Below are 20,625 nucleotides of genomic sequence, written 5' to 3'. Positions count from 1 at the left end.
TTGTCTCACCTAACTCTTCCCTGTGTCTTCTGCTCCTCCTTCTGATTTGTGCTACTCTGCATTTCATCTGCTGGATCAATTTGTGGCTTTTCTCTGCGCTCTTCTCCCATCTGTGTTTTTCCTTTTGTTGCAAATGCGAGTGTACTTACTGCACGGTCTGCAGATGCGAGTCCCTTCTCAGTATGTTCTGTAATCTTTGCCTGAAGTGGCTTTGCCAACTCAGCAGAATATATTCCATCCTTTTTGGAGTCTTATGTCCTTAGACAGTATGAGGGAGGTGCAGAAGTTAGATTATGCATCATTTTTTGGGAAGATAGATGCTGTGCGCGTCTGTCTGTAGCCTGGGCATTGATATGAATGCAGTTTGCTCTGTACAATAAGTGCCAGTTTTTGTGCTGTACCCTGTTTGTGCTTTGTGTTTATGCAGGTGCGTGCATGTATTTAGATGCAGTACATACCTCTTTGTGTACAGTGGTGATATTTTCTCTCCGTTACATGTGTTTTACTTTTGTGAGTACAGAACGTATGGTGCTTTTCTACTGAGGGATGTGTTAAGCTTGCAGGTGTGTGTCTTCGTAAGTGAGCATGTGCTTGCACGTGTGTCTGGGCTTTCATGCGTGGTACGTAGTCTTCTGCTTGTAGCATATGCAGGGTGCATGCACCTAGAAGCAGATGCTTATGCTTTTTGTTTTAATACCTTGCTAGACTCGTCACTGTGTTCTCTTGGGGGATGTGGGGGCTTTTATTTATGTTGAAGGCTGAACTAACTCTGAGCAAAAGAAAAACACAATACTAGGTATTTCAAGAATTTTATTTGGTGAACTAACTCGTAAGTGGTTCCAAAACTCCTCCAAACTGTTTTGCTGAACAGCAAAAGAGCAGAAGGTTGTGTATTTGCATTAACGTTTCTTAGATTTACATAAATTCAGACACAGAGGGCTCTCTTTCCTTTCACTTACAGTGAAACTAGCAAAATCTCAGTGTGTTGGAGGGTACATGTTTGAATGCATTTATGTATTTAATCCACACTATTCATCTTCTGGTCCTGCATCCATTAAAAAATACAGGCAGATAATTAGTTTTGTTCTTCTTTCATGATGCTGTATATCCTGAAGTCAAGAGGAAATACCCAAGAATTCAACCACCAGCCAACTTTGCATTGGGAAATGGCTTCCTGAGAGGCAACACATTTGAATAAGCACTGCGGAGGGCTGGGAAGCAGGGTAGGTAACATGGCAAGAGGAAGCAAGAGGAGTAGAAGGGAGTGACGAGGGGTGACACAGCCTGTGAGAAGATTGGAAAGAGGAGGGAGATTTTCAGTCATGATTTCTGTGAACCTCTCTTTGCTAACACAGCACAGATGGAGGTCGTGGTTCTCGCTCACAGTGCGACAGACACATTCTTAACACAAGCAAAATAATCTGAAAGTAATTGCTGCTGCGCAGTGCAAGCTGCAGCCACCACAAGCTGGCTCTAGCATCCCAAATACAAATTGTTACGTTTGAGGATCAAATCAGAGCTGTCCTTCACGCAGGGTGCCCTTCATCTGAGGTCAGAGTTAGTTGTTGGGTGAGGATTATGTAAAAGGCACAGACGAAGGGAACCAATGAGGAAATGGCAGTGGGTAGCTCTGACTTCTGTTAACGAGGATTTCTTTGTCTTACAGGCGTCCACAGGGGCCCTGGAACATTTGGACGCATTAAGAAGCTGTTTCTGTCTTCCTGGCCAAAATGATCAGTCCCTGGAAGCAGCAGGTAACAAGGCATGATTTTTCAGTGTACTGTTTGTTTACCTTCATCACGTGATGCTCAGTTTACTTTTAAAATGCTTCCGCTGTGGCTGCCCCTTTGGCTGACCGCACGCGAAGGGCAATGGGGATGCTGGGGGGAGGCTGCCTGGCAGCAGCCGGCAGTAGGCGGGAGAAGGTGGAGTTGAGGGCAGCAGTGCCATTCATCCTTCTTCCATTTTGCCCTTCACTTGCCTTCTCCCAGCTGCCTGCTGAGCTCCTTCTTCCTCCCCTTCCCCCCCATCTTCCACCGCCTCCAGCACAACTTGGGCAGCTTGAAAAAAGGAAAGGAAGGAAACGGAGAGATGTAGTTAATGGCTTTTATTCATGACGAATACAGAAGCAACCTGAGTATAGAGAATGTGACTGGAGCAAGATGGGAGTCTTGCTTTTCCCTCGCACCCCCACGTGCTTCGTTATTCTAACCCAGAAAACGGCCATCCCCTCAGTGCGCGTTAGACACAACGTGCCGAGCACTATACAGAAACCTCTGTCCTACAAATAGCACAGTAACACAGTGTCTGCATTCCTCAGAACTGTGGGCTTGTCCACGTTCCAGAAAAAGGTTGCATTTCCAATTCCTCCTTCCAGGGTCTCACCCAGCACTTGCCACCAGCGCGATTCTTTGCAAGCTGGATTCCCTCAAGATTTGCTGAACTGGTAGTACCACTGGGAACGTAGTCTTGGGTAACACAGGTTCACCAAGCATAAGGACTGCCTGCGAGGCTACAGAAATACCCCATGAGCCCCACAGCCTCAGCCCCCAGTCTCAGCAACACAGCCCTTTGTGTCACCGGCCACTTGCAGAGGAGCAGCATTAGGGACAGAAAAAGGATCTGCAAAGCAGTATTTGTTCCAGACTCCATTCTGTTCCTTCCCTGTCCCTCTTGTTTGGAAGGCAGCAATGCCTGACTTAGCATATGGGAAAAACTGAGGGAGTCCTATCATCTCTAGGACATTCCAGGAGTGGGAGGATCACTGGTATCTGGGGGACAGCCAGTTGTTTTATCCCAGCTCTGGGGAAAAAAAAGAAAACAAAAAAAAAAGAAGAAGGAAAAAAAAAGAGAGATACTTATTTTCTTGCCCAAGAACCTCTTTACCTGCCTTTGAGTCCTGCCACGCGAGGTCAGCTGCCACACACTAATCAAACACCAGGAGAGCCTGAAAGCAAAAGGAAAACATACTGGACAGGAAAGGCTTTCCAGACCAGAGGTCTCTGAGGGATGATTCAGGGTTGCAAAAGCAGTGGCAGGGAGGCTGAGGCAGCGTTAGCAGAGGCTCTGTATGAACTTCAGTGCTCACAGAGAAGCTCCAAGCTGGTGGCAGGAGAGTGTTCCAGCACTCCCGAAGGAGTGCTGCCCGAGGTCTGTCACCACTGCACCCATGCTCTGCCCGTAGGATGTCTCCACCTCGCCGTCCTGCACCATTGTGCTCTCCACAGCTTCTAGGTTGTGGGTGTTAGTTTCAGCCTCCGTGGAATGCACTTACTAGACACAGGGACACCTGAAGTGCCTTCTGTGTGCACGCAGGCACGGGACTCTGGTGAGAAGTCACCTTTCTGGACACCGTGCGGCTTTGAGACCTGGTGTAGCAAGAAGCATTGCCAAATCCCCTGTGCATCCCCCCGCGTAAACTGCGCTGCCAGGTCATTTTCCTCGGTCAGACTCCAAATTCCAAGGACATGGCTCCTGCCGCAACCCAGGAGTTTGATTTCTCAACCGCATCTTGCAACCTGCCTATTTCCAGTCCTCTGGCAGGGGTTTGGTCTGGCTCCCGCACATAGTGGGCAGGGTACAGCAGTCAGCAACCCCCCCAAGGAAGCGTGTCCAGTCCCCAGCCCGCTGTCCATCCAGCAGAGCCGGCGGTAGTGGGAGGCAGCTAGCGCTCCCCAGGGACGGTGACACAGGCTGTCACCCACGGATTTGTGGGGGTTCCCCTGCACACCGAGTACCTGTGCAGCTGCCCGGGGTCCAGTGGCAACCCGCAGCTGACTGATGGCACACCCTCCCCGTTCCTGCCAGGCCGAGCACCCCGGTGCAAATGCTGCCGGTGCTCTCGGTATGGGCAATCTGTCGGTACGCCCGATGCGCTGGCACCGCGCAGGATGCCTGGGCCGGGTGCTGTCACTGCAGCGGCCCAAGCACGGCTGCGGGCTCGGACCGCTGGGTTGTGGCTACTGCGAGCTGCCAGGTGGCAACCTCCATCTCTGCGGTACCTGTCCCCTGGCCGGTGCCCCGCTCCCTCTTGCCTCCGGTTTACCGAGGCCAGCAGCACCCCCGGTGCCTGTCGGGCACCACCTCTGCCCGGGGAACAGCGGCCCCTGTGAGTGGGGCGCGTTTGCAGCGGCCGGGCCGGGGCCGGGCCCCCTCCCGGGGCGTTCTGTACGGGGCGGCCCCTGGGGCTGCGGGCCGGTTCCTGGGCTGCGGGGGTGGCGGCCCCCGGGGCTGCGGGCCGGTCCCTGGGCTCCGGGGGCTGCGAGGGTGGCAGTCTCCGGCCACCCGCGGCGCGGCGGGGAGCGGCTGCCGCCAGGGGGCGCTGTGCTGAGCGGCCCCGGCCGGGCTACAGGGTGACGCCGGCGAGGGGCGGTGCCCCAGCCGCGCGCGGGGCGCATGCGCGGGGCGAGCCGGCTGGGGCGGGCGGGGCGCAGGGCGAGCGCGGTACCGGGCCGCGATGGCCGCGGAGGCGTGAGCGTCCCGACGTGCTGCTGCCGCGGAACCGGAGGGGCAGCGCCCGCCGCTCGGCGCCCGCCGCTCGGCACCCACCGGCGCGCCGGCAGGCAGGGCACGGGGCGGGGCAGGGCGGGCGGGGGCGCGAGGGCCGCGGCGGGGGGGGCGCGGCCTGGGGCGGCCGTCACCTGCCCGGAACGGGGCCGCTGCCCGCGCTCACCCCCCTCTCCCCCGCAGAGGCCGCCCCCGCCCGAGGGAAGCATGTTCCGGCTGATGAGGGATGGCGAGCCGGAGGACCCCATGTTTGCCATGTGAGTCGGGCCGGGCGTCCGCCGGCGGGGGCTGCGGCACAGAGCCGGGGGCGTGGGGGGGCCGGTATGGCCGGCCTTCCCCCCCGGGGCTGGCCGGGGGCGCCTGGGCCGCGGGGGCAGCGCGGCGGCTGCCGGGGGAGCGTGCGGGGGGGGGGGGGGTCGGGCAGCGCAGGGAATAACCTGGTTCGCGTTGGGCTGATTCCTGCAGTGAGGAGCCTGGCCGTGCAGGAAGGCGTAATTAAGTAAAGTAGGCCGAAAGGCTTTGCAGCTGGCTGAGGAAGAGGGGGCTGGCGTACCTGACCTTTTTCTTCGGGGAAGGATTTGGGTTTTTTTCTTACGCAAAGTAGGATTTCAGTTCAGACAGATAAAATCAGCTGTTCCCTCCGGTGCTTGTTGCTGTTCTGCACAGGAAATCGTTACTGGAGCTGGAGAAGACTGCTAAAGGAGTTGTCAAGTTGTAAGGAGCTAAGTAAAGAGAAGACAACAAGAACTTTTGAAATAGGAGTTTTGGAACCTAACAAAGGTCACGATGGGATTCCCTGTACTGAACATCTTTGATTCTGGCCACAGTCCAGAAATTGGATGCTATTGATAAGTTTTGGCAGCAAAACTAAGTTGGCAGTTCTTGCCAAAGCGGATGAGGAATAGACAGTAATACCTTGAGAATTTGATTATGTTAATAAGCATGGCGCTGCTAGAAACTTGGTGGAATTAATTTATGTGGAAGAATAAAGTCTGGTTTTTGCTTATAAAATTGGTAATAAGCAGGAATTTGACCAGCTCTAAACAGATTAGCAGGAGAGGAGACCTTGAGGCCCCAGTTAGTCACAGAATGACTGCTCTCATTGATGTGGCAGGTATGAGTCTAGCCTTTGTTATGGGATGCATTTCCAGTAGAGACAGAAAAGTATTGGTTTGTAGTAGGTGCTTTTGTGATCTCAGGGGTATTCTAGGCAGCTGAGGTTATTCATGCTCAAGAAGGGTAAGCACAGACTCTTAAGATGTGCAGAGTAATGCTGTGGTATTTCCTTGATTTTTTTTTTTACTGCATCTGCTGTATTCCCTGACAGTTTGTCCTTATTCTTCTTTTTTCCCTTCCTTGCTCCTCCACCATGTGTGAATGCGTATAGCCCTCAAAGTAGAGGTTGCAAAAGAAGGAAAAGAAAGGAAGGAAAACCAGTTAGGGACCCCAGTTACTGTTACCTTTCCCTCAACTCTGCAAAAGCTGCATGTGGTCTCAAGCTCTTAGCAGGCGTACACATAACATGTAGCCAAATAGCAGGTGAAGATTACTTGGGGCAGAGGGTTGTCACAGGGTGTCAGGCCATACGGTCCTCTCTGGAGGTTTCAGTCTTGGATTTGAGTGTGTGTGTCTGCGTGTGCGTCTGCGTGTGTGTCACGGTTTAACCCTGGCCAGCAGCTAAGCACTGCACAGCTGCTTGCTCACTTTGCGTGTGTCAGGATGGGGGAAAGAATCAGAAGAGTAAAAGTGGGAAAACTTGTGGGCTGAGATAAAGACAGTTTAACAGGTAAAGCAAAAGCCGCATGCACAAGCAAAGCAAAACAAGGAATTCATTCACCACTTCCCTTTGGCAGGCAGGTGCTCAGCCGTCGCCAGGACAGCAGGGCTGCATCACGTTTAATGGTTGGGAGGACAAATGGCATCACTCGAATGTCACCCCCTTCCTCCTTCTTCCTCCAGTTTATATACTGAGCATGACATCATGTGGTGAGGAATATCCCTTTGCCCAGTTGGGGTCAGCTGTCCTGACTGTGTCCCCTCCCAATTTCTTGTGCCCCTCCAGGCCTCTTCCCTGAGAAACTGAAAAGACCTTGACTTAGTGTAAACATTACCCAGCAACAACTAAAACCATCCACGTGCTATTAGCATTATTCTTGCACCAAATCCAAAACACAGCACTGCACCAGCTACTGAGAAGAAAAACAACTCTATCCCAGCTGAAACCAGGGCAATGTGTGTGTGGAGGGGTGAGAGGATGGTATCTGGGATCACATGCTCTCTGGTCCCATTAAGTGCAGACCTCTATTTGCAGCCGGGAGAGTCTTCATGCACCTCCCTGCAAAACAAAGAACTGCTCTTCTAGAAGGGTTTGATTGTTTAGCAGAGCTGTTGATGTAAAGGGGTTTGATGGCACAAGAGGAAATGAGTATGAAAGGGTGGTACCTGGGCTGTGGATCTGAGAAGCAGCTTTCATTTGTTAGGGCGGTGAGGTTGTGGAGTGCCTCAGCCATGCTTGGCCCTAAAGCGTTAGTGGGAGCAGAACACCAAACTGTCTAAATAGATACCGGTTAGTGCCTGAGAGGAATTCTGTGGTAGAATACCTTCTATTGCAAGAAATAAGATGGGATTCAGAGGTCCCTTCCAGCCCCAAGGATCACCATAAGCAACAGTGAGTTCTTGGGATTCTGGATTTTCAGCTTGAAAAAGAATGTACGGTTACATAAGAGACACTCAAAGTCAGAACGGGTGGGTTATGTGGGGCTTTGTCTTCTGTCATCCCTTCCTCACCATTGTTCTCCTGATCTTTCCGAAAGGGACCCTTTTGCCATCCACCGGCAGCACATGAACCGCATGCTTTCTGGAAGTTTCGGGTTCGGCCCGCTCCTTGGCATCACTGATGGGACCACGCCTGGGGCTCGCCAGGCTGGCCGTAGGATGCAGGTAAGTGAGGCGCTGAGTACAGGACAGCGTTTCTTGAACTGCCTTGTTAGCTCCTGTCTGCTGCCGTTACTGGCATGGCGCATCCCTTGCCGTCGCACGCTTGGTGGGTGCAGAATTAATCTCTAATAAAACAGTGGGTTTGCTTGTCCTTTTCTTTACTTTGCATGCATTAATACATGGAACGCAACTGTGTTCTGGGTTGAATGGGGGGAAGGGAAGAAATAAGTGCTATTTCTCAAGGAGTTAAATCAACGTAACTGGGGGAAACTTATGAGCATTGCCCTCTGTCTGGTTTGCTAGAGGTGATATGGTTTGAACTGCCATGGGTCTGCGGGGCAGTTCCTTCATCTGTCTGTCGGGCCTGAGTGTTCCCAGTTCTGTTTCTGAGAAGTATGAGGGTGTTCTGAGGAGGATCTTGGTGTCTGGTTGTTGGAAGGTCATTCTCTGTTCTGTTTTTCTGTTGTCCTGGCAGGCAGGAGCTGTTTCACCCTTTGGGATGCTCGGCATGGTAAGTTCTCTCTTTTTCTCCATCAGATCAGAGGCTTTCCAAGTAGTGGCTCCACGCTGAGATTCATCAGCAGTGCGTGCAACCAGTGCTAAAATGTAGCCATCTGTGAGCAAGACCATCTATCCTAAGGGGTAGTGAGGGTGGGAGGGTGTGAAGAGACCAGAATGAGCTCTGGATTTATACGCAGTACAGAAGAGGGTATTGAACCGAAACTGGAGGCAGCTGGTTTCTCTTGGACCTCATTGAGTTGCTGTATGACTTCAGGCCTTCCCCTTGTTTCCCCTCTAATGTTTTAATCTAGGCGGTGAGCTGTTTTGGAGGAGAGATTCTAACTGTTTATATGGGGAGGTTGTATTTGCACCTTGACCAGAGAAGACCCCTAAAGCTGTCACAGCACAATATTTCATAGGAATTGGGACAGTTAATACTCAGGAAGAGCAGATAGTCTTTTAATAACCTCGTATGTCTGAAAAGAAGCAGTGGATCTGTTTGGAGGTAATAGAGGAACTGTAACGTGAGGAAGAGACTTGGCCATCAGTAGGCAGAGGTGATTATTGAACCTCCTTTGCCAGGGGTGGCGGATGGAGAAGCCAGCTGAATGCTTCAACTGAACAGGACTGGAATGAGAATGGCTGTGTGTATGTGAGAACGCCGTGCTTGGAGTGTGCTGATCTCCGTCAACTACTAAAATAATGCAGTGGAAATAGGTTATTCCAGATCCAGCAACTTTAGCTGCCTTGCTCTGCAGGATTGCCTTGGTGAAAGAGACTACGCGTCCTGGAATTATCGTAGCTCAGAGAAGGATTAATAAGAGTACAAACAGATAGACTTCAAAGGATAACATTGCGTGTGAGCACTGCTCTGCTGGAAACGAGAACAAGAAGCTACTCAAGGAAACAAAAAAATCAGCAAGTTTAAATGGACATAGTAATTTTGTTTACACATTGCACAATTAACCTGTGAGACCTGCTGGCCCGGTATATTGCTGTAGCCTTTAGGTTTACAGGATTAAAAAGTCGAGTGTTTGTAGGGAAAATAAGAAAACTTGTAATTATGTTAGAAAGAACACAATCAATGGAAACTTCCTTGCAGTTTAAATTACGAGTTGACAGTGATGAGGTGAAAACGTGCTTGAAGGATGACTGTCTTATGGTTTAGATCACTGTTAGTGCACATCTGAGATTTCTTCTCTTAGCTTTGCTGAGCGCCTCAACTCGCAAGCCCCAGTGCATTGGGAGTCAGACCCAAACGAAAAGAACAACCTTCGCCATATCCAGAGATCTGAAGAGCCAGAACACTTGAGCAACCCAACCTGAGAGAATGCAGAGGACAGCAACCCCAAATCCTGTCTGTTTGGGGCAGGGGATTCTGCACTACTGAAAGAAAGGGAAAATAGCAAGGTTTTTCTTCCTAGGCAGCAGGTTTTTGTCCCTTGCAGACAGTTTTTTGTTCGTTCCTCCTGTATCTTTCCAAACTGACTATTCTTGTATTCTCTTTTTATCAGGCAGGTGGCTTTATAGATATGTTTGGGATGATGAACGACATGATTGGAAACATGGTAAGAACCCTCCCGTAAACCAGTCTGTATTGAGAGGAGTGCTCCTGCCATCGTCCCCTCTGTCTCCATCTTACTGCACCGCTTTGCTGTGGGCTGTGCTCAAGCTGCTGTCAGCCTTGCTCCGTGACCAGGAATCGGTGATTGAGACCTCGCTCCTGAGGCGTACCCTCTGAGAGCAGGGAGGGGAGGTGGGTGAGGAAGGAAGTGTGGGGGTAGGCTTGCTTAGCGAGAAACAAGAATTAATTTAACAGGAAAATGGATTCTCCAGAAAGATGGACCCACGGGGATTATATTCCTCCTATTGTAATTTCTTCCTGCTTCACTGTAGGGAGGGAGAATTAACTGCCATCTCTTCTTCCCTCCCTTTCCTTCTTTATACCATTCCCCATTTCTTCTTGCAGGAGCATATGACAAGTGGTGCTAACTGCCAGACATTTACCTCCTCAACTGTCATCTCCTATTCCAACCTGGGTGATGGACCCAAAGTGTATCAGGAGACCTCAGAGATGCGTTCAGCACCTGGCGGGGTAAGGAGGAGGCTGCAGTGTGCCTTCCCAGCGCGAGGCTGCTGGGTTTGCTGTGGGTGGATAGACTTCGCTTGGTGGCTCAGTGCCGGCCACCCACAGCACTGCTGCTTTGCAGTCACTTGCAGTTCGAGGAGCACGCTGTGACTCACTGAACCATGCTGAGGGCCACTGGGAGGGGATGGGAAGCACTGGGAGGGGATGGGAAGCACTGGGAGTGGGGGAATCCATTTTTCCCCTCTTCATTATGTTGGTGTCTGACATGCTGGGAGTGGTGGCAGTGCAATTTACCGTGGGCAAGAGTCAGAGTGTCTTGCGGGGCTGGGAGAATGAATTGAAATGTTGATCCTACATGGGAATCTGCCCTCAGATCCGCGAGACCAGACGGACCGTAAGGGACTCTGACAGCGGCTTGGAACAAATGTCAATTGGACACCACATCAGGGAGCGGGCCCACATCATGCAGCGGTCCCGGAACCATCGCACGGGTGACCAGGAGGAGAGGCAGGACTACATCAACATGGATGAAAGTGAGTAGCGCCCTTGTCCTCCTCCCAGCAAAACCAGGCGCCGCTTCCCCACCTCCTCCCCATCTGAGCTTGTTCTTTCCTGACACAGGTGATGCAGCCGCATTCGATGACGAGTGGAGGCGAGAGACGTCCCGGTTCCGGCCGCAGCGGGGGCTGGAATACCGGCGTCACGAAGGCAGCAGCGGCCGTCGGGCTGAAGGGACTCGCCTTGCGATCCAGGGCCCTGAGGATTCTCCCTCTAGACAGTCCCGTCGGTATGACTGGTGAACTCAGAGCAGACCTGGTGGGGGGTGCAGCGTGGCCACCCCCAAATCTACCTACACGCTCTTGTAAGTCTTAACGAGCTCTTTACCTCGTCTTCTGCTGTGCAGTTGCCTCTTAGCCGCAGGATTACTTTCTTTCATTGCCCCAGTCTTGCCTTATTTTGATGTGTTGATTGGAAATGGGTTTTCCCATTTAGTCTAGAGAGCAGGGGAAGATGCAAATTTTGAGAAAATACTGTTCCAACTGGGAAGGTGGAAGCTGTTGAAGTTAGCTTTGTCATCAACAAAGAAAGTGTGGTGTCAGCCTTAACTGATGGTTGAAATGGTATGAAACGATGTAGGATCACAATCTGTAGAGTGTGCTGTCACTGTATAGAACTTAAGAGACCTTTTGCTGTCAATCCAGTCTGAAATCCAAGTAAGTGCTGGTGTCTGCTGTGTTTTGAATAGGGTTCACTTAGGATGTGTTCTAGTGCTTAAAAAGGGACTTTTCCCCCCATTTTTTTTTACATCAGATTTAAACATGTTTATCTGTCTTCTGTGCTGCTTTCTAGCCACTGCTTACTCTCTTTTTATGTTCTCTGTTTCCCTTCCTCCCAGGTACAGACAGTTGAAACTCTGAAGCCCCTTCAAAACACTACTTGGACCCTCCTCAAATTTAGTATTAACCTCCCTCCCACTTAAGAATTGAAACAAAGCAACTAATCTTCTGCATTGCTCTTTTTTGCCCCATTTGGGTGCTGCAGTGGGGCATGGGGAATCTCATGATGTGCAAGGAACGCATTAATTGCCCATTCCCTTTCTGCTCTCCTTTGGTTCTGTTCTTTCTGCCAGTAGTGGTGGGCATGAGGAGCTGCCACCTTGCCTCTTCCATCCTTCCCACTCGTTCTGTGCTGGGTTGGGCTGGTTCTGATGTTTGTGTTTAGTCCCCTGTGAAAGAAATATGAGGGAATTCTGCTGGAACCTTGTGTCGGTCCCCTCACCGGGACAGAGGCTTCGATTCCCCTCCTGCTCCTTGGTGCAGCTGTGGTGAAGCAGAAGGATGTGTGCGTTAGAGAAGGGAGGAGCTGAGCAAAAGCTGGATCAGCCTGTGGGCCCCCTCCCCGACCCCTCTTCAATCAGCTCCCCCACTTTTTTAATTTGTGAAACTTGTAACTAGATGTTTACTGAATAAAGAAACAAACTGTAAAGAATCGTTGGATCCGTCTTTACCTTCAGCTGACCTAATTGTACCTGCTGTGCAATTAAGTAAATGTTTTTTGTATCCTTGGGAAGTTGCTGAGGGAAAACATGGTGTTAAATTGTAAGGCTTTATTTTAGTACAGAAAATAGCCTTATGGCCTTCCCCTGTAGTTACGAAGTGAGATGATGCTCCACATGGAAATGGTGAAAGATGGCCCGAGAACCCACCCTTTGCAAAATATACCTTTTAATTGCTGTAGTTCTGCTGTGCACGCAGGGGAGATGGGTTGGTCTTTCTTGCTGCCTGGTGAGCTGTGCAGCTCTCCAGTGGGCCCCTGGGATTCTGCACGGCCCGGGAATGTTTTCATTATCTCATTATTTCTCTGCAACTGCGGCTGACATTAGAAATTACCTCTTCTTAACTTCTTTGCTATTAGGTGAAACTTGAGCGACGTTGGCAATACAGGACTAGGGAAGATCTCCAAGGTTCTTGGGCCAGTTTCCCGCTCCAGCACGCACCCTTAAATAAACCTTGCCGTTAACTCATTTGGGAGGGAAGGTGGGAAATGGAAGCGTGACTCGCCCTTGGAAGCGGTGTGCCGGGACCTTGCTGCGCACCCCCGTGTTGTAAGTAGGGCGCTAGCAGCGGGACAGACGCCTCGCTGAGATCTGTCTTGCCCTGAAAGAGGGATGCAGAATACAGCCCCCAGAAGCTTGGGGCAGTGGCATGTGCTGTGCCCCTGGTAGGGCCTGGGCTGCGGGCGGGCTCCATCCACGTTCCCCTGCGCCACCTTGCCCCGTAGCAGCCCCCCGCCAGCGCCCTGGCCTTGGGGAGCCAGCTCAGCGCGGGTGCAGGGGTGAGGTCTCCAGCAGCGCGAAGGGACACACCTGGGCTGAGAGGGTGAGGTGGATCGGAGGGGGCTGGGCTGGCTGCCCTGGGAGCGGGCTGAGCTTCTGCAAATGCCAGTCGAGGCAGGCCCTGAGGAGAGCGAGGCTGAAGGAAGAGCGACGCAGAACTAAGCGAGGCCGAAGGAGGAGTGACACAGAACAAAGCAGGGCTTGGGAGAGGCTTCATGGAAGACAAGCCATCTTGGGGCTGCCAGACTTCGGAAGGAGGAACTGGAGCGAGAGCAGCCCTCATCTCCGTGGCAGTGTTGAGCTGGCCCGAGGTGTGGGGCCCGATGGTTTGATCCCAGCAACGAACCAGCTGAGCTCAGGAAGGTGCTCAGCGGTGAGATGGTGGTAACCAGCAGCCAAGTCCTGGGCAATCTTTAAGGCAATGTGTGGGAAAGGGCAGGGAGACGGGCACGGGGCGGGGGGATTAACGTGGACCTTCAAGTTGTGAGGATCCCTTCCTCTTTGGGCATGGAATGCCTACCCTTGACCCAGTCCCTAGTCTGTGTACCTGCATTCAGCCTCTGCGCCCCGTTGGGTGCTGCTGTGCTAGCAGGCCTGGGACCCTTGGTGCTCCTCCGCTCTGACGGGGTGGGATTTGCCCGGCTGCTGCACAGCCGTTCCAAGGCGTCGGCCTTCTCCGGCGTGGCATGGCTCTGGTGGTCTGGGTTGATGCAGAAGAGGTTCAGTTCGAGGAGGACCTTGTGTTAAGTCTGGGAAGCAGAGGCAGGAGCCCAGCAGGGACTTTCAGAGATCGCAAACCAAAAAAGTAAGTACGAGAAGTGTATGGGGAGCCTGTCCCAAGCCTACCACGGTACGTTAACCTCTGACTTCGAAAAGCAGGAGGTTTTTTTTCCCCAAGGAACGGAAGGAACCTCCTTTGACTGCTCCAGTCCCAGGCGGCTGTTCTTCACCTGCTGCCCCGGGTTCTGCTGAAGAAGCCACCTCAGCCACTCCAGGCTGGCACTAACCCAGGCACGATGGTGCTTTTCAGTCAGTGGCTTGAGGGGCTCTGGAGGAGTATGTGAAGGCAAGGAGGAGGGCAGAGCCGTACCCCAGTGGGAGCAAGAAGTGCTGCTGCTGGTGTTTTTTGACAAGTGTCTGCAAGTCGTGCTTGGGGCTCTCCCTTTCGCTGACACCCCGGTTTGATGAGAATTCGCTTACTGATGTAGGTTATCCCATGGAGGAGCACGCAGACAATTGCACGGAGGCAACAAACAGGTACGTGTGTGCAACCTGTGATTTACTGCTCTTCCTCTATCTCCAGACAAGTGGTGAGGAGCTGTAAGTTGCTATTAGCAGGTGCCCGGGGGCATGTATGGCGCCGCTCAAAGTGAGCAGCCTGGGAACAAGAAGACCAGCACAGTCAGAAAGCCCACCTCTGTTACACCACCTTGCTTCGGCATCCAGACCACACCTGCGTCTGCTTTAGTTTTTCCTACTGGTTACATCTCAGGTGCAAAGGTTTCCTGCTAAAAGCAGTTTGGGGCAAGGGGAAGGCCTGGGATGAGTCTCTTGCACTTGAGGTGTCTGTGACACTCTGCCAGCAGGATGCAGTAAGAGCAGGTTGGACGTTCCCAACATGAAAGTCAAGCAGTGCGTATCCAACTCGCCCCTCTGACAGAGGCAAAATCCCTTCTCCTTCCTTCTCCCACAGCCATTACCCTCAAACAGGACCACTGCAGCAGCAAAGCAGCGCGGGTTACTGGCACTTCAGCATCCTCCCAAGGAGCAAGCGGGGCACCTGGAGTGTGACAGAGGGGCTCTGCCCTGCTCAGATTGGGGCAGGGGGGGCAGAATGCGGTGGAGAGTGGCTGGAAACACTGGTAGAGAGATGGATGACATAACCTGGGATCAGAGTGTGTTAGCTACGCACGAATAGAATAGAAATGTCAGGGGATTTGTTTTATATGTTCAGTTTTCTGTGTTTGAAAATGTATCATGAAAATAAGCCATTAAAGCTGGTGGGAACTTGGTCCTGAAGGGTTTTGTTGGCAGCCCTGAAGCTCTGCGCCTTTCACGGCGCTGCTTTGAGCATTGCAGAGCCACAGGGAAACGCAGCGAGCCTAGGGAAGTTTGCAAACAGTAAATGAGATGGTATCCAAAGCTGTAAACCAGGGAAACTGACATTAAGTCAAGGTAGAGATGGAAAATGCATTAATTTTTTTAAAAATACTGTATATCAGTTTTTATAATGTTCCCAGTCTCACTTTCTCTAAATTGTTCTTGTCCAACAGCCGTAATATTTTCTGATGAAGTCATGGGTTGGGTTAACAAAGGCACTACAGCACCATAAAGTTAAAGTTTACAGTAGCGCGAGGTGTCTGAGCCACCCAGGAGTCTGCTCTGATTTACAATACATAAATAAGTATTAAAACAACAAAAGGGATGATACTATAAATTTTAGTTCACTGACAGATTTCAAGTAATGAGGAGAACAAGAGACCCCAGAATATGAAATTATTTCTAGCTGTATACTAGAAACTAATGCTCATTAGTAACTTGATTAATGATCTGAGAGAAGATACTGCACTGGTGCTGATGAAGCTTTCAGAGGACCCAAGGAATGATGAAAGTGATAAACAAGGGAAGAAGATGAGATGTGCGGAGCAGCCCCAGACTCGATGTGGGGTTTATTCACAAACAGTGAGCAGTTTGGGCTGCACGGAAAGCAGAAGGATGTTCATCCAGGAGCATGAACATAGTCTCTGCTCTTTCAAGATGGAGAATAGTTTTCTGGAAACTCTGGAGGGACTCCGGAAAGAATTAGGGGATTGGGAGATAACCAGGTGAATGGTACTTGCATAATTCTTTGTGGATGCAGGTTATGCCTGGATGCATCAGTCTGCACTCCCCAAACAGGGAGGTAAAGCTGCTCCCCTATAGCACAGTAGTGAACCCATTGTGTGAAATCTGAGTATGTGACATTAAAAAGGACACTAAAGGTTAGAATCACAGAATCATGTGGGTTGGAAAAGACCTTTAAGATCACTGATCCAACTGTTAAGCCATCACTGCCAAGGCCACCATCGAACCACGTCCCTGAGCACCGCACCTGCACGTCTTTTCAATGCTTCCAGGGATGGTGACTCTGCCGCCTCCCTGGGCAGCCTGTCCCAGTGCTTGACCACCTTTGGTGAAGAAATTTTTCCTGCTCTCCCACCTAACCCTCCCCTGGCGCAGCTTGAGGCCCTTTCATCTTGTCCTGTCACTTGTTCCCTGGGAGCAGAGACCGACCCCCCTGGCTGCAGCCCCCTGCCAGGCAGCTGTAGGGAGCGATCAGGTCTGCCCCGAGCCCCCTCCCCTCCAGGCTGACCCCCCCCAGCTGCCCTGCAATAGCCTTGTGCCCCAGCCCCCTTCCCCAGCCCCCTCCCCAGCTCTGGACACGCTCCAGCCCCTCAGTGTCCCCCCTGCCCTAGGGGGCCCAAACTGAACACAGGATTTGAGGTGTACAGTCCCACCAGTGCAGAGTGCAGGGGGACGGTCACTGCCCCGGTCCTGCTGGCCACACCATCTCTGACACAAGCCAGGATGCTGTTGGCCTTGGCCACCTGGGCACACTGGAGGCTCATGTCCAGCCGGCCGTTAACCAGACCCCCCAGCCCTTTCCTCTGGGCAGTTCCCAGCCCCCTGCCCCCGCCCGGGGGGCTGCAGCCCCAGCACAGAAGGAAGGGGCGACAGGTGCCACATGAAGCCTGGGACCACTGACCGGCCCCGCAGGACAACAGCGTGCCTGAACCCGCTCCAGCGTGGGGGGAAGGGGCTTCTGATGACAGACAGCTCTCCAACCCCGCAGGAAACCCGCCACTGCTGGCCATGGAAGGGCACCCCAGCGGCGCCTCCGAGAGCCCCCCAGCACCCTGCGCCAACCCTGGGTGGGTGCCCGAGGAGATGCTGGCCAGTGGGCACAGGGATGGGCTGCGGTGGCTCTTGGCCACGTGAGCAGCCAGGTGACACGGTTGTACTGGTCCCTTTGGGCTGGACAAACCTGTGACCCGCGGAGGAGAGCGGAGTGGGGGGTGCTGGCGGCTGCAGAGCACGCAGGACCACAGTGTGTGTAGGCACGGCAGCTCATTGGGGAGCCACGCATGGGTGGCGGGGAGGTGTAAGGTCCTGCAGTAAGTGCTGCTCCCACAGCACCGGCACCGGCCTTGGGAGAACAACAGGATTTAAAACAGACCTCACTGCAGGGGCCAGGTTAAAATCACTTGTTTGGTTTTGCAACATCTTTCTGCTTTCCAAAACACTCTAAAAAATAAATAATGAAGGCTTGATATTACTTTTGAGCCCCGTCTTTAATGTAGCTGTTTTTTTCCTCCTGGAAATTTTCTATTTTAAAGACACTACTTCAAAAAATGCCCCCATGGGGAAACACCACTCAGGTGATTACCACTTCCGCAGCTCTCACACCCGACGGTTTTGTCCAGTTGGGTTTATAAATTCTGAGGGCACTTAACACAAACTTCAAACTTCAGGGGGGGCAGGGGGGAAGGAGATACAAAAGGAGGGGTGTGGAATAAATATTACCTGCCTCCAGCTGCAGGCGCCGGAACCATCAGAGGTAGGAAGCAGAGGTACTAGCCTTGTCACAGCCATCCCTTTCTAATAAGGGAAAAGGAGAACAAAGACTGCAACAAAATAAGTACGTGAGTAAATAAAACCCAGGGCCACTGCCAATTTGCATGGGGGTATCACACAGGAGGGCACAGGTGGGCTTAAAGGCATCAGTAACAGCACAGGGACTAAAGTCAGTAGCATGAAGCACAAGGGGGGAGGCACACAGGAGCGAAAAATCAAGACTTTCTTAGCTGTGAACAGGAGCATCTTCATAAGCAGCACCCAAGACAACAGAGTCAGGATCACCAGCACCTCATGTAACCACTGCAAGGAGCTGCTGGGCACTGGGGGAGGCGGGCGCTGGCAGGGGTGTCGGGCAGCTGGAGCAAGCGATGCCCTTCTGCTGCTGCACGAGGTGCCAACCAGCCCTTTCACCTGTGCAAGAGACCACGCACATTCGCAGCCGAGAGAGCCGAATTTGAAGCGGGTAGGAGCGTGCTGGCCGGAGGGCTGACCAGCTGCAGAGAACTGAACGCATGTGGGGCCGGTTGGGGTCGTTAAGCAACCTGCAGTCCATACTCCAGGGAAATAAACTCCAGGGAGGAAGAATAGCTTCAGCTGGAGCCGCGCTGGCACGAGGGAATACAAACTGGCTGTGAATTCATTTCAGCTGGAAATTAGAAAAACTTTCTAATCACTGCAGCAGTCGGGTTCTGGGGCAGCCTGCCAAGGGGACTAGTGGGGACAATAAAATCAACCAGTTTTTGGGTGGCACTTGAGAAGCTTTTGCAAGGAATTATGAGATGGTACCAGTAAGAGATCACACTCACCCCAGGAGCATCCTCCTCCTCACTTCTGCTCCCGCCAAGCACATCCATCTTCCTGCATCCCGAAGCCAGTGCTAAATGCTTCTCAGGCAGATGCAGGGAAACCTGCAGGAGACAGGGAAAAAGCCTCCCCAGAAACACCTTCTCTTGAGCCAGAGGGGCTGAGACTTCACTTGTGCCTCAAAGCAGGAGGGTGCAGAGTTGCTTTTAATAAATGCACAAGTGCTACAGTGATTCTGGATGTTCTCGTTACCCACAAAAGCGTCACGGCTCTTGAGGCTGTCTGACATTTCAGTATCTATAGAATTCATCACAACAACAAGTATAATTGCATATTGCACAAAGATTTTTTGCAGAGGAACTCCTTTCCCTGGCAGCGGCAGAGCCTGGCCACCAGCAGAGGTGGCAGACAAAAAACCAGCCCAGTTCCACATTGCACCGGCAGGGATGTTCCCGGGAAACTGCAGCAGCCCCAAAGAGAAACAACCAAAAGGTGGGTGGCTGAGGAACCAGTGGAGAAAGCAGGTGGTTTTTTCTGGGTATTGCAGCTAAGCGGTGACTAGTACCAGGCAAAAAGATGAGGAAAGAGGAGCCCTGCAGGTGGAAACACAGGCAGACACTGGTGGAGAGGCTGGCAAAGAGGGAAAGGGGCCGCAGATCAAAACTGAGCAGCTGCTCTGGGGCATAAAAAGGAGACAAAAAGGATATCAGAGATCCAAGAGATGCATTTGCAGCTGCTAACGTGGCCAGTGGGATTCCTCCAACTCCTCTGCCTTGCTCTGGCTGTAGTCCTGCAGAGCCAGGCCCTCAGCCCAGCGGCTGGTCCGGCCGTGGCAGGAGGCAGGCACAGCCCTCAGGGCTGCCGCTGGCAGGGAGCCCTTTCGAGGCGGCGGCAGAGCGGGACACCCCCTGGCCTGCGCCAGTTCACCCAGCACACCAGCCCGACAGGCACCCACCTTCCACACAAAGCCTTCAGAGAGGAGCTGACCCACGGGCACGCTGGTGCAGAGGCAAAGCATCCCCACATGACGCTCTGGGGGACCATGCTGCCATGTGAACATCCTGTAGACCTGCAAACACAAGCCAGCCGGCCTCACCGTGACCTCTGCAGCATCCCCATGGGATGAGCATCACCTGCTCCTCAGCTGGCACCAGGGCCCCACAGGAGGACAGAGGCAGCAGGCCAGGGTGGCCCAGTTTGACAGCTACTTTAATACCCACCAGCCCATTTGTTCATCAAAAACCAATCAACTCCCCACCCCCCATCATGTCTCATTTGGGGAACAGTGAGGGCGGCCTCAGCAACCCCATTAAACAAAATGCTGCCTCCCTTTGCGGGGTCGTTAAGCACCAGGACCAGCCCCACATCCCAAGGTCCCGCGGCACAAAGCACTGGAGGCTGGGGAGAACCTCGGGCAGGTCCCACGGGGTGCTCGTTACGCCTCTTCCCACTCACTGGGCACAGAAGGGCACCGCTGCTGGTGGTGGGCTGCTGGCAGCGCGGTGTCCGACACCCTGCCACCTTTGGGAAGGGGAGCAGCAAGCTCCCAAGAAAAAATTGTGCCCCCAGTAATGCAGTAAGAAGAATTACCATCATTAACGCCAATTCCTAATAAGAATCCATGGTTACCTCTTGGCACACGGTGGCTGGAGGCAGCTGGCAAAAGTCAGATATTGGTGGCAGAGCCATTCAGGTCCCATCCTGCCTCCTCCCTTTTCTGAATCCAGACATGAAAGCCTTCGTATAATACCCAGAGAGGGGATTGCAACGAATCATTGCACAAGAGCCGTTACACTTCCCGCGCTAGGGCTGGCAGATCTCCTGCTCCTAAAGCTGGGACTAACGCCTCTCCACATCCTCTCTCTTACAATCCCCTAAACCTCACTCCCTTGCCAGGGCTTAGGGTGTCGCATGTCCAGGAACTTCTGTCCTGCTCCACTCAGGGTCTGTTTTCTCAGTCTTTTCTTTGGGAAAAAAATGGGGTTCAAACACAAAGACATTTAAAATTAAAATGAAAACTTACAATAATAATGTTCAGTACTTATCTCACTTTTGCCACCTTCAAAGCGATTTACAAATGTTAACCAATTAATTAGCCTTCACATCCTCTCTGGCTGAAATTCTGAGTCACGGCTGAAGTGAGCAGGAAAATAAAAAGCGCCATTTTCAGGTGAAGGGCAAAGGGAAACTTACACTCCTGCCCTTTGTTTGCCAGCCAGAAAGGCAATTTGCAGCAATATTTCCATTCTGCACTGCACACCTCTCATTTATTTTTCAGTCATTTCAAAGGTCTGGAGTAATTTTGTACGCTGCCTTCTGCTTCCTTTTTCTTAAT

General features: G+C 52.3%; 1 protein-coding gene and 1 long non-coding RNA gene across 4 annotated transcripts; one reads left to right on the top strand and one right to left on the bottom strand.

Moving 5' to 3' along the window:
- Positions 1-1,735: 1,735 nt before the first annotated feature.
- MLF2 (myeloid leukemia factor 2) lies at positions 1,736-12,022 on the top strand. Of its 3 annotated transcripts, XM_055809242.1 has the most exons (10): positions 4,390-4,562; positions 4,690-4,763; positions 5,173-5,220; positions 7,320-7,446; positions 7,919-7,954; positions 9,459-9,512; positions 9,914-10,039; positions 10,407-10,566; positions 10,655-10,895; positions 11,430-12,022. In XM_055809242.1, the coding sequence occupies exons 2-9, from the start codon at positions 4,714-4,716 to the stop codon at positions 10,831-10,833; spliced, it is 780 nt and encodes a 259-aa protein (XP_055665217.1). In that variant the 5' UTR covers positions 4,390-4,562; positions 4,690-4,713; the 3' UTR covers positions 10,834-10,895; positions 11,430-12,022. The 3 variants fall into 3 exon arrangements, with proteins under 3 accessions (XP_055665216.1, XP_055665217.1, XP_055665218.1); XM_055809241.1 differs by lacking the exons at positions 4,390-4,562; positions 5,173-5,220 and adding an exon at positions 1,736-1,754; XM_055809243.1 differs by lacking the exon at positions 5,173-5,220 and having other exon boundaries at positions 4,391-4,562.
- On the bottom strand, positions 2,093-3,731 carry LOC114011566 (uncharacterized). Its single transcript, XR_003553510.2, has 2 exons — positions 2,887-3,731; positions 2,093-2,802 (listed from the first exon to the last, which is right to left on the bottom strand). It is a non-coding gene; the product is annotated as an uncharacterized LOC114011566 (long non-coding RNA).
- Positions 12,023-20,625: the final 8,603 nt, after the last annotated feature.

This window comes from Falco peregrinus, chromosome 6, assembly GCF_023634155.1.
Source record: "Falco peregrinus isolate bFalPer1 chromosome 6, bFalPer1.pri, whole genome shotgun sequence".
Classification (NCBI taxonomy): Eukaryota; Metazoa; Chordata; class Aves; order Falconiformes; family Falconidae; genus Falco; species Falco peregrinus.
Note: the sequence above shows the minus strand (reverse complement) of the source record. Positions and strands in the feature narration are given on the sequence as shown.